At 42.4% G+C, this 13,814-nt stretch overlaps 1 protein-coding gene across 1 annotated transcript in view; it reads left to right on the forward strand.

Annotated features, from left to right (window-relative positions):
* Nucleotides 1–593: 593 nt before the first annotated feature.
* The window catches only part of LOC308288713 (uncharacterized protein), a gene marked incomplete at both ends in the record, with an annotated part of 73,999 nt that continues 60,778 nt past the window's right edge, over nt 594–13,814 (forward strand). Inside the window, 2 exons of the mRNA XM_080730183.1 lie at nt 594–1,283; nt 5,257–5,497. Of these exons, the coding sequence (XP_080586309.1) occupies nt 594–1,283; nt 5,257–5,497 (931 nt within the window). The remainder of the gene's footprint in view (nt 1,284–5,256; nt 5,498–13,814) is intronic.

Consider the following 13,814-nt stretch of genomic DNA (forward strand, 5'->3'; position numbering starts at 1 on the left):
GCCATGATGTCAGTATACAGTGACTTTAGGCATGAAGAGAGGCCGACCCAGACACTCACCAACCAACAGACACTCACCAACCAAAAACGGTTTTCGCGTTATAAGTGAAACTTGACCAATCATGGAGATTGGCCCATTTATAGTCTGGTCGGCTGAAATGTCATGTAAAGCTCACCAACCCACCAATCCTCAAGATTGTCTGACATACAGTATGCCCGTTTATGCCCATCTGATTGGCTACGGGCATAGAAGGCCCCTCGTGGCCGTTATGACGTCACCCTTTTCCCCATGGCCCGTAGCCCGTGATTGGCTGCATGCATAAACACAGACACTAAGACACACAAACAGACATACATAGATTTGTATGAGCCGTATGGCCTTGTATTTTATATCAGGCCGCTCTCATTGATGATGACGTCACCAAGAATGCAGGTCCCTCATTGGCTGTTGATGGTGATGATGGTCACCCAGGTGATGACGTCACTCTGTGTTACAGTTCATATATGGCACCTCAGCTGTGGTGAGTTTCATTGTGATGAAACACACAGAAAACTAGTATATCTTTTTCTGTGTTGACTCAACCTTATGACAAAATGGCTCGGAATGCGTTGAAACGTCTCATGACGGAATATAAGCAGCTGTCTATGAACCCGCCTGAGGGAATTGTCGCAGGTCCTGTCACTGAGGAGAACTTCTTTGAATGGGAAGCAGTGATCATGGGTCCAGAGGACACGTGTTATGAAGGAGGCATGTTCTCTGCTATCCTGAGTTTCCCCTCTGATTATCCCCTCAGCCCTCCCAGGATGAAGTTCACCTGTGATATGTTCCACCCTAACATCTATCCAGATGGCAAAGTGTGTATCTCCATCCTCCATGCTCCTGGTGATGACACTATGGGATATGAGAGCAGTAAAGAGAGGTGGAGCCCTGCCCAGAGTGTGGAGAAAATCCTGCTGTCGGTGGTCAGCTTGCTGGCAGATCCTAACGAAGAGAGTGCCGCAAATGTCCATGCTTCCAAGATGTGGCGCGAGGACAGGGAACAGTTCAACAAGTTGGCCCAGCAGACTGTACGCAAGACCAGGGCTCTGAAGATGACGAAAGCTTCATCACCCTGTGACGATGGCTCAGGCGTTCATGCCGCCACGACATCGCGCGAGGAGGACAGGGAACAGCCAGCCAGACAGTACAGCCAGCCAGACCTGCAGATGTTTCTCAGGTCTGGGGCTCAAAGGACAGAGACGCCAATCCATGACGACGCCAACCTCAATCGCTTCTGCCTCTGTGTATGCATGTGTGCATGGGCGTATGTGTTAGTATGTTTGTACATGATGTAGGTTGTGCGAGTGTGCCTTTACTGCACCTCATCCTGTGGTGGTTGGTTCTACATTATTAGACTGTGGAAATGAATAACTTGAGGGGACCGACCAGGGTTCGGCAGGACCTGGTCAGTTGTCAAAAATGCAGAAGCAAGGAGGCACACCCGTTACAGTGCTTGTGATTGTTGGCGTCTCGTGGTAGCTACTGTACTGTACATATACTGTATATACTTCACTGGGCAGAATTGAAGGCTTATGGATATAAGTGGCTTTTTCAAGGATGAAGGCCACGAGGCTATGGTGAGTCTAGAGCAGTGTTTCTCAAACATTTTCATTTCAAGGACCCCCAGTTTGATATGCATTAGACCACGGACCCCCCATGTTTTGATATAATCTTTTATCACGCGGTACCCCATCTACATTCTCTGTGTTAATTACAGGTCCATTTGTTTCCATTTATACACTGTCAGAGTTACAGACCCGTAACGGTCCATTCGGTTACTAGCCATATCAATCATAGATGGGTATCCTCTGGACCCCCTTTAAGAACCAGTGGTCTACAGAAGGTGGTAGAATAGTTCCACTATCTCCTGTTGCTGTAGCAGCACGAGTCACAGCCTCATTAGCAAAAGGTTGACCAAGACCTCTTTCATCAAAAGAGCACATCAAGGTGCGGCCATTTTGATCCCAGCAGGATGCTGAAAAACGGATTATGCTTTTATTTAACCCTAAGACTCTACAGAGTCTACATTCAAAGTTCTGTTGCTATAGGCTACTGAAGAGAATTGGGAGGCGACAGCCATATCAGCCCTGCCTTTGGGTACTTGGCCCCCTGTGTCATTTAGAATTGATTTCAGTCTGTTTTTAAAGCACTAAATGGGCCTGGGACCCCATGGGCCTACTTGTACCTCCCCAACTCACTAACATCATGCCATGCCCCCAAGAGAAGTCAGGTCCTTTTCTGCTGGATTATTGGACTATACAATCAAAACCCAGAATGGTGATGCTGTATTTAGTATTCAGTAAATGTGTTTTCAACTGCTCTTCAAGCCAGCTTTTAATTCGCATCTTATAAGGCCATTCTATAGTATATTTATTACATTTTTAATTCATAGCTCCTTTTGTATTTTATTATTTATTTTTGCTGTAATGTACAGCAAAAATAATACACCAATGTCTTTTTTTGTGAGCAGTGCTCCTGGAAGGAGCTAAGCTCCAACATCTGGCCTTGTCCGGGCTCTGAAGCGTGGTCTACATCTGGCCTGCATCTTCGCACAAAGTGCTCAAAGTTTGTTGTATGCTCAGGGTCACATTGGCAAAGTACGGAGCCCCTGAAGTGACATGGTGCAAAATATATTTTCAAGGCGTAGGAACGTGATGTATAGTGTAGCAATGCTTTATTAACTTGAACGAACGAGATCCTAATCCGTTCATTCACTTTATTAAAGTGTCCATTCGAGATCCTTGTTTCATTTCATGTTTTGGCTTGATATCATGTAGTAGGCCTACTGTAGGTATCAAAGCGTCACCTACATGTTAGGCTACCGATTATAGAGAATGTTATATTCTAATTTAACAGCTTATTTCCTAAGCAATTAATTAATTAAACAGAAGGGAGGGAATGGCTTTGCGCGCTATATGCACGGGACACATCTAGCCTTGTAAACAGACACATCATTACTGAGCTCACCACATGCCAGTGACCACTAGCATCACCAGGAATGCTGGTCCCTCACTGGCTGTTGATGATGACGTTGACAGAAATCCTGCTCAGCCGAACGCAGTACTTGCTCGCTCTGCTGGCGCAAGTAATTCAATTCATTCATTTTCCTCTAGTTCTCTGCATGTCCAGTAGAAACTGATCAGCTGACCTCAGAGCTCCAGCTGGGGTGTGACAGTGTAGTTCAGCTACTGTAGATACAGAAGAGACAATCAGTTTAGAGCTAAACAAACTAATAACAAAAGCTTAAACCTTGGCTCGGAGCAATGGGGGAATGGCTATGCATGAAAAAGTATGTTGATGTCAGTTGTGTTTGTACCAGACTGGGAACACAATTCAGGGCGGGCATGAAAATGACAAGTGTCCACCATGTCTATTCAAACTGACTGAAAATAATACATTTATAGTCGGCAGCCAAAGCTTAGCAAACGGCTAATTAGCCAGTGCATGAAAGTAATACAAAGTAGACAATTTAAAGAAACTGCAGTGTGGTTAGTTAACCAGACGTAAGTTGTGAGTAACCGATAAATCACCAGGGAAAAATCCTTTCTATGTCACATGAGTGTGAGTATGTGTGTGTGTGTGTGTGTGTGTGTGTGTGTGTGTGTGTGTGTGTGCGCTTTTGGAGGAAGACAGCAACTCGAGATGAGGCTTAAAGAGACCACCGGGCGGGGTTATAATGTGCAAATTTGCCTTCCCCGTGTATTTTTGGTTATTTCCTGAAAGCCAATATGAAAGAGATTTAATGACATCATAAACTCATCCCCTCCCCTTTTACCATACATCCAACACTGTGGGTGTAGCTAGCTTCAGCTGGGTCACCACCCACCTGACAACCAGGCATAGTTAATGAACCGGTGGGTGTGGTCACATAAAAACATAATTTTAACACTTTCCGTACACTTTTTGGGGAAAAAAAAACTTCCTCCTAGTATAATCATAATACCTGATCATCATGTAAGGGGGGGGGATCATGGCACCCCATCTTTAAGTTGCTTGGACCTCAAGTCGCCTCAAGACCTCAAGTCGATTGGAGCGAGGATCAGCGAGGGTACTTAAAGTGTAGGCTTCGCCAACTTTCTCATCTCCCCGGCGGAAGACTATAGCTAAATTCCAATTCTCAAATTGCCACCCTTGCATCCTCCACTCACGCATTACCCTGCCTCCCAGCAAGGAGGTGAGGATTAGATGCCAGAGGAATCATGCAGGTGGGAGTGAATAAGTAAATTCCATTACTCAAATTTCCACCTACTCGTCTCCTCAAGATGTCATGTTGTATAGGCTATAGCAAGGGTCTTCAAGCTTATATTAACTTGAAACCTAGTGTCCATATTCTGAGAACTGTAGCCAAAAATAGCAGATTGTTGCACGCTTGTAGATCGGCTATTTTCGGCAAAGAGGTTTGGTGTTGAGGGGAAAAAGAGCAGACTAAGTACAGAATGAAAATTAGGTAATGACGGCTCAAGTGGTTAAATATCTGAAAACACAAATCGCATGAATCCAAAATACACTGATGATTGTGCTGTCAAACGATGAAACTATATGGAATCTATGAAAAGGTTGTGGGGGTCCATGCTTCATCTCTCTCAACTAAGGGGTTCTTGGCCTAAAAACGTTGAAGACCCCTGGGCTATAGGACACTGTATTCAAGGTTTTGGCATTTGGCATATCTGTTTTGTTATTGTACTGTATACTGCAGCGGACTTCCTCCTTGGGCTATAGAATGGATACTAGGCAGACTTCAAAGGGATGATTTAGAGCCCATAAAATATTTGATATGATCATGACGCAGAGTGTGCCGTGCATGTGTTACTGCTGAGATTTAAGTTGACTCTTGATTAAACTGGAGAGATGCGCTATAGACTGTATCTCAACAGTAATCAAAGCTTGAAGCAGTACATTTTTATTTTGTAGCAGTGGCAGTTACAAGTTTGAACACAAGATAGACAGTCAGATGGACCTTCAGATCCCCATACATGGAGTACTCTGAATATCATCAATATCACGTGAGATGGATCTCCATATATGGGCATAAAAGGGACACACACTGACACAGACAGACAGACAGACAGACAGACAGACAGACAGACAGACAGACAGACAGACAGACAGACAGACAGACAGACAGACAGACAGACAGACACATATATCTCCATCTATGTGAAAGGCACCATCTACATCTCTGACTTCAGTTTCAGATCTGGTACATGCCATCTTCAGAAGTTCTCAGACGACTCATCCATCGCGGGTTGTATTACCGATGACAATGATGAAGAGTACAGAGGTGTGGTGGAGAAAATCATCAGTTGGGCGGAACATAACCACCTAATACTGAACATCAGGAAAACCAACGAACTGGTGATAGATGCCAGAAGGAGCAAGAGAAGAACCACAGTACCCATAACCATCCAAGGGGAAGAGGTGGAGATTGTGGACTCTTACAAAGTTCCTAGGCCTCAACGTGAACAAGGACCTGGACTGGAGAGACAATACAGAGGCTGTCTACAAAAAGGGACAGAGCAGGCTGTACCTCCTGAGGAGGCCCAAGTCCTTTAATGTGTACATGTTTTATCAGTCTGTGGTAGCCAGCATCCTGCTTTATGCAGTTGTATGCTGGGGAGGGGGTATCAAGGCAGGGGCGTTGAACAAGCTAAATAAAACCATAAAGAAGGCCAGCTCAGTAGTTGGCCTCCAAATGGAAGGGCTGCAGTCAGTTGCGGAGAGGAGGATTAGGGATAAACTGAATTCCAACCTGGTTAACCCCTTCCATCCTCCCTACAGTGATATGCAGGAGAGAAAGAGCACTTTCAGCCAGAGCCTCACTTTCCCCCCGAAAATGCACACAGAGCGGTATAGACGTTCTTTCTTGCCAACTGCCATCAGACTTTAAAATGTACATGTATAAGAACTCTCTCCCTCATGCACAGAGTCAAGGATTGACTCCATGTTTGTGTCCATGTATCTGTTGTGTCCTTGTTTTGTCTAATAGTTTATCAATGTATTGTCATACTATGCTGCTGTAACACATTCATTTCCCTCTGGGATTAATAAAGTATATATATACAGTATATCTCATCTCTCAAATAGACAAGTACAATGGGTACAACGGGTGATGCATAACCGGAAGGGGCATTCATTACCAACTTGCATTATTCAAGACTTAGCCCGGTGCCCAACTGGTCAAGTATATTCTAAACCATTCCAACCCTATTGGTTTGCAAACACAACGTGAGCAGCCATCGGCTTTGCTAACAGCCAAGGTGCATGATTCAGCAAATTGAATTCAAACTTAATTTGCTTGCTGTAAACATATGATGGATATCCACCTAATCAAATGATATTTTCCAGACAGGGCCATTAGTTATGTTTTCAACAAAGGCTTGCCTCCAGGTTCTGTTTTAATGCAAGGCCTGTTATGCATTTCCACATTTTAATTGATTTGAGATGACATGAGAGAAATCATGCAAATCAGTGATGACATTGGTGATTACATGCCCATGCGTGTTTCTTTATTCACAGAGCTCATATTTTAAATGTTTAATTATGTCTTTGTGTTCTCATCAAGGTAAATGAGCTGAAAACAAGCTCAGATCTGGCTAACGATTACTACTGGCATCGCCCGAGGTTTGCACATTAGCACGAGAGAGCATAATACATTTTTTATGTGAACAGTACATGACCTGCTTTGAGTTGTGAACTTGCAGATCAGATATTTTCGACGAGCGTTGCGGTCGTGCGACAAAGTAAGTATATGTATTAAGGGAAAAACTTCAGAGCATACACGAATACTATTCACAAATCAAAATCCTTTGGCAAAAATAATTCACAAAAGATGACACCCAAGATCTGAGAAGTTTCATTGCCAACAAAGAAATCCTTGTCGATCAGTTGTGCCAATCCCTTAAACATTCCCTTATTTTATTGCTCAATACTGTTCTGTGTGAAAAATATGCATACTCTTGTATAGATATATGTTTCATGTGTATGTGCTTGTTTATATAAGGTAGCCAGCATTTCTATGGAGTATAAGTTTGGTTAAAATGTTTGTGCCTCTGAGACTGTTATCAGCATTGTTTTGGTAGAATCTCTCACAGAAAGCCATAATATCAAGTTAATCCTGGAGTTGTTTAAAGTTTTGGTGTCACACCAACCCTATAGTTGCCTAGGAAACGGAGCACATTAATATGTCGACTGATGGCTTGACGTAAAGACATAACCCTGTGTATAAAACCTTTGTATCACTGTGTTAACGTAGGAAGAATTGATCTGGAACCATGTCGTTCTGATGCTTGTAAGATCCCTTTCCTGGAATAAACACAAATACTAGTATAACTTGTATTTAACTTGTATATAACTGTTTCCTCCGTTTATGGTCAATAATTATTTCACTGTCCAATAGATATGGGGTACGAAAAACTAAGCTATCACCAGCCCTTCCAGCAGTGTTGTTTTTAAAGTTACATAACACAAGTTGTAAAAAATGTATATCACTAATCCCATCCCCGTGTTGGTATCAGTCCTAAATCCTTGTTACGTGTTTTGCATCCTGTCAATTTCATACACACTGAACAGTGCCTGCCCCCCCTCAAGACCCCCTGGTAATATCACACACACACACACACACACACACACACACACACACACACACACACACACACACACACACACACACACACACACACACACACACACACACACACACACACACACACACACACACACACACACACACACACACACACACGCCGTAAGGCTGCTGATTCTCAATTAGATCAGCCAATACTGATGGTGGTCAAGAGAGGTTAAAGATGCCATGAAATGGCATTATTAAGTTGCTAAGTGATTGTGGCGTGTTGTGCCTCAACCAATCACATGTAGCAGTCGACTGTCCTGTCCCCTCGGGCTATGGGATCGATGAGACACGTACAGCCAGTTGTTTGTTTCTCATCAGGAGAGACAAGGAGAGGCAGTGCTAAGGCATGTTCATTGACAGTTTTCACCTCAAATGTTTCAGGTTTTAATTACAGACCAGGAGAGAGGAGACCACCACCATCGACTGCAGATGAGCTGCTTATATTCTATTAAGACACTCACTAAAATACAGACTGGTTCACATACTGGTTTCATTCATTAAAATAAGTTCCAGATTGCAGCTTTAGGCTTAATGAAGGGAAACTGAACTGTCAATAAAACCACCATACAAAGGCTACCACCTCTATATTACATGAGGATAGTGCTCTCTCCTTATCCATCTGTTAGGGAGTGCCGATGAATAAATATGAATAAATGTGTATAATTGATCAGAATATAAATTATACATGAAGACAGCTAATGATATTCCTAGGTCAGCTAACTGTGGTGTTTTTCAACTTTAGTGCTGCAATGCCCGCCCTTAACTTTTGGGTAACATTTGCTTGCATTGTAGGTGTTGTCAGTGAGAATTAATTAAATAAATTCCAAAACAAATCAAAAACACTTGTGTCTACCATCTACCGTTTCTACTCGTGCACAAGCCCTCATTTATCACTGGAGTGTATTTTTAAGTCAACGTTTAAGTGAGATTTATCTACGCATCCTATTACAGTCAATCCTAGCGTAAATTTGATCTCAGCGTTGATAAATGTGATGCAGGCTGAAACCTAGCGTCATTTAATGAACACGGCCTTAAATATTCTCGAAACGCCCCGATTATATGACCTGAACAACTGGAATACGACCGAACAATGTAAGGAAAGCCAATATGAAAGAGTTTCCCCCGCATGACTCGCTGCCTTTCATGTCCGTGTCAGAGAGACAACACACGCACTCACACGCAGTCGCACACGCATACTTATCTGACTGTACACTACACAGTACACACAAAACAAATTATATATAATATAAAGGCTGTATAAAGATAAAATAAGTACAAGCCTGGCATAATAAGATAAGTAAAGAAGAAGTGTATCAAAAAGAATGGGAAGTTTATGTTTGACAACTGCCCACACGTTGCAGGCTTTCTCGGTCACTGTCTCACTGACACACTGTAACCTATTGTTCTATGGATGTTCTGTTCTATCCATCAATTCTCTCAGTTGCACTGCTTACAGCCCACATTGTTTCTTAGCAGTAAGTTGGACCTTTGTCATTCACCTGTGGTTCATGGTTGTCAAAGTTAAAAACTTAGATTACATATTCAAATACAACAAAATTAAAATAGTGATTAATATTGCATTGTAATGCTGCAGGATAAAATGACTATTGCAACTCCCTGTGCATCGGCAATGATAGCTGTTGTTTAGGCAACTGCAGCTCATTCAAAAGTTAAACGCTGCTGCCCGCCTCCTCACTGGGAAAAAGAAGACTTTACCCGATACTGTTGTGTAATGTTTTTTTTCTTCTCTTTTTGTATTTCATGCAAATATTTTGTTTTTATTCTATTACTTAGTTTTGTTTGAACCTGTATAGCACTTTGGTTGACCCTGGTCATGTTAAATGTGCTCTATAAATACACTTTCAGTTGAGTAGTGTTGAACGTTCAGAACTCCGGGTTTTGATGTTTTTGAGTGGTAAAGTAGCCCACGGCGGGGTGGGTTTGAATCCATCGTGGTGCATCCGGTTTTGACCAAGCCCCCAGACACCAGGGGGAGGGCTGAAGCCAAATTGACATGGTGGCCATTTGAGGTACTGCAGCTTTTTTACGGATGGTGCCAGAAACATGAACGCGCATCTAGGCTTCTTTGTATTGACTGCGCGTTCATAGCGGAACTGCTCATTCATGAATTGGAGCCCCAGCTCGTCCATGAAAACAAACTATGGCGTAAAACGCGTCACTTAGCCCCCACTACGTCACGTTTTACAACCGGAAGAAGGGGTGAAATTTGGCTTCATGCGCTGGGTAAGCAACTCAATACAAGTGGACGGGCGGGGATATCTGGTGCCCTCTCTATACTTATTATAACTCTATGGTTTTGACTTATGGATATAGTTGATAATTTAAGTACTATTACTAGGTTTTCAACACCGTCTCCTGCACACCTCTGGATAATCCCTCCACCCATTGGCTAAATTATCTGATTACACACTGTTACTACTGGATATGTTAATTGTATCTTGCAATTGATCTTGTGAGATCCTGTCTGTGCTGTGTGTCATGGTCATGTACAGTATATTGATCTGCTTGACTTAAGTAAATAGAGCTGTTTACAGTGTACAACACAGGCTTCCATGGATCATGATGTCCTTGCCACCGTTGCCAAATGCCTGCTCATAGGGGAATTGTTGCGTCTTTGTAAATGAAAGACTAAAGCCTTGACCTTCTCTATACTGTATGTAAAGTGTCATGAAATTGTCATTGTGATTTGGAGTCAATAAAACCGACTTGACATTAAATCTATTTGGTAATAAAGGTGATTGTGAAATTGATATGTAGGCTAAGGCTAGTTTATTCATGTGTACAGTGCAAGCTGTCAACAGTAGTATGTCTTGTTTAGTTTGCTCTGTGACTGTGAGAACGAGAAGAAGATAGGTGGATGCACTATGAGTATGTTGTATATCGTCATTGTCGGGCGGAAACCTTGTATCTCCAAGTTTAAATGTGTATGTTCTTTCGCAAAGTAAAGCCCTGCTTCATCATACAAGGCCATCGCACAAAACTAGTGAAAACAGCAGATCTACAAGCACACAACACCTCACGGTGTGAGGCGTTGTGTGCTTGTAGACCGGCTGTTTTCAATGGTTAAGTCATTTCAAAAATGATAAATACAAAACAAGGTTTCCACCCGACAACGATGATATGATATAATCATAAACTATTATGGAATGTTGTCTTTCAACATGATTAAATTATATCAACATGATTTGACTTTATGTATCCAACAATGACGATTGCCTGTTTAATCATCAATTTCCCTGCAACGCCGACCAACAACATTGATGAAAATAGAACAGAACATGAGTGTTGGCTTCACTACGCTGGTTGACATGGTCCAAGCTGGCTCTCCTTCCACATCAGCGCACAGCAAGCCATCACTCAAAGTATTCCCTGTGGCCTGGCTTCCTGAGGCTAGTCAAACTCTGCAAAACCTCCTCCCTTAAACCTTTATCTATTCTGAGAGGTTTAACGAGCATTGATATTCTTTCCAAGCGGTGCCGTGCACCGCAGCAGTCATACATTCATACACTTCTACACTTGAGAGCTGCCAAGTAAAAGCACAGCCTGATCCTTTTGCACAAAGGCACCTCAGCTGTTGGAGTTTGAGGGAGAGTAGATAATTATATTCTTGCATTCTTAATCTTAAATTGCATTACCAACCCTTTTATTTAGCATTGTTGAGGAACTTGCCATGCTGTTGTCCCCGATGGATGCTTCAGCATTGTGCAGGAAAATTGTGCATTATCTGATTATAATTGTTGTGGATTTGTATGTTTATTCCCCTTTCAACTGCCTTGCTTATTCATTTATTGTGCTTGACTATTTGTTTTTATCCAATTGTACTCTTGTCGCAAATGAGTGCTTGACCTCAATCAAATATTCAAGATTAAATACAAATGTAACGATTGAACGAGCGAATGAATTGGATGCAGCAAACCAAATAATAAAAAACAAGTATTTTATCCTTTCTCTCAGTCTCTGTGTCATACATTGCTGATGTTTCTTCAGCAAGCCCGAGCATCCTGGCTACGTGACCAGTTCCAACCGTTGAACCGTGTGAAATCTTCCTTCAGTGGTCCTTGATTGAGCCGCACGTCATAAATGCACTGGTCACAGCGCTCTGTGCTTCTCCTTGTCACAACAGCTCGGCTATAAGAAGCCCACTCATCCCGATATGCTTGGCTTGCTCTGTCAGATGATCAAAGGCAGGGCACAACAGGGCCAATGTGTGCATTGCTCTTATGACAGCAAATTAGCTATGTGCACAGACGTTCAGGGGTTAAATTCAATTTCCAAACAATTCAGTTTTATTAATAGTGCCAAATCACAACAAGTCACTTCCTAGATGTAGAGCAGAAACTAGACATGTCACAATTATTACATAATCGTCTAATCGCAATTATTTGACATACTGTAATCACAATTATTTTTGGCATAATCGGTATAATCGTTTCCATGTTGAAAAATGTTCATATATTTTCAGAAATAGTGGAAATAGCAGATCTTAAAGCTCACAACACGTCGCAACGTGATGTGTTGTGAGCTTGTAGATTGGATATTTCCACTATCAATGTTCTTTTTTAACTCACTGAATGCTAAAAATGACTAAAACGTCTTTGATCTTTGTTGCCAAAAGCGTATAAAACGTATTAATTAATCAAAAGTTTTATAGTTCATAATCTATCATTGATCGCTAAAAAGTGCTTCACCACCGTCTTGTATGTGTCTGCGACGGGACTGATTTGACCGACGGACCGGAACCTGTACCGGAAGTAAACAACATTTTTTTTTTTTTTTTTTTGAAAGAGGGGAAGTGGGGCTTTCCATAGAAGCATAGATTTATATATGTAATTGAAGTACAACATATGGTTTGGGCCCCCATAAAAAGGTGAAATTCAACAAAATGGCTGGCACCAATTTGGTAGATTTTAATTAAAGGGTGGCATTCATTAAGTATAAAGTTGTCAAATATGCCAGCAATCTCTTTGTATATTTAGGTTACGTGTCATATCTGCCATGTGCAACTTCAAAACCCAAAAGCCGAAATGTAATTGTCAACGACAAAAACACAATTAAATCGCTAATAGTTACATTTGAGTGACAATGAATCGTCATAATCGTGACAGCCCTAGCAGAGACCAGGCATATCCCCCTGAACAAGCATTTGGTGACATTGGAAAGACATTGGAGACTCCCCTTTGACAGGAAGAAACCTCCAGCAGAACCTGGCTCTAGGGTGGGCGCATGGGCAGCCATCTGCCTTGACCGTGCTGGGGGGGAAAGAGTGAGAGAGAAGGGGGGAGAGAGAGACACAATATGGACATCAACAACAAATAACAGCCTTGCTCTGGGGCATGTTGGCATTAGTTGTTGAGAGAAAGGACAGTGCACGCATAATCCAATACACAGTGTTTGTGTGTGTAATCCCCAAACCAGCATGAAATTGCTAGGGAGGAGGCTATACTGTACCTGTTCATGTTGGAAGAACAGTGTGTCTGTTACAGCTAGCTCACAGTAAAGCCGCTTCTCTGGGACTGTAAGTGATATGCTCTACACAGCATCAAAGCTTCCCAAACACAGAAAGAGATTTATTATCTCAAATTATACCATGCCTCCACCCCCACTAACTACCGATTAGAGGGAAAACAGCAATTTAAATGCCCATCGTCCTATAATACCTGATTTTTACTGTACAGTTACACATTGTGTCACCCACCAAAAATAGCCAATCTACAAGCCATTTTCGGTGCACCACACCACCATGAAACTATAAGGATCGTGTTTTTGGAGGTGTGGTTGTCAGTGGGGCAGCGGGAGGCATACAGCATGCCTCCTGCCATAGCTTGCAATTGTTGTGGATGCAGCAGAAAAATGTGCATAATTGTGTGTATATTTAATTATGTCCACTTGCAAACATATTTTTGCATGGATTTTGCGTGTGTGTGCGTGTATGCATGGGTATTTGTGTAGTAGTGTGCTGGAAATGCGACAATAAAACAGAGATGACAAAGTGATTCTTGTCATGGCTTGAGGTTACGCAACAGGGAGGGCCTCTGTGTTAGTGTGCGTGCGTGCATGCGTGCGTGCGAGAAAGAAAGAGCGAGCGAGTGGGAGAGAAAGACAAAGTAAGAGATAAACAGAGTGC

This window comes from Nannobrachium achirus (assembly GCF_963921795.1).
Source record: "Nannobrachium achirus genome assembly, chromosome: 7".
NCBI lineage: Eukaryota > Metazoa > Chordata > Actinopteri > Myctophiformes > Myctophidae > Nannobrachium > Nannobrachium achirus.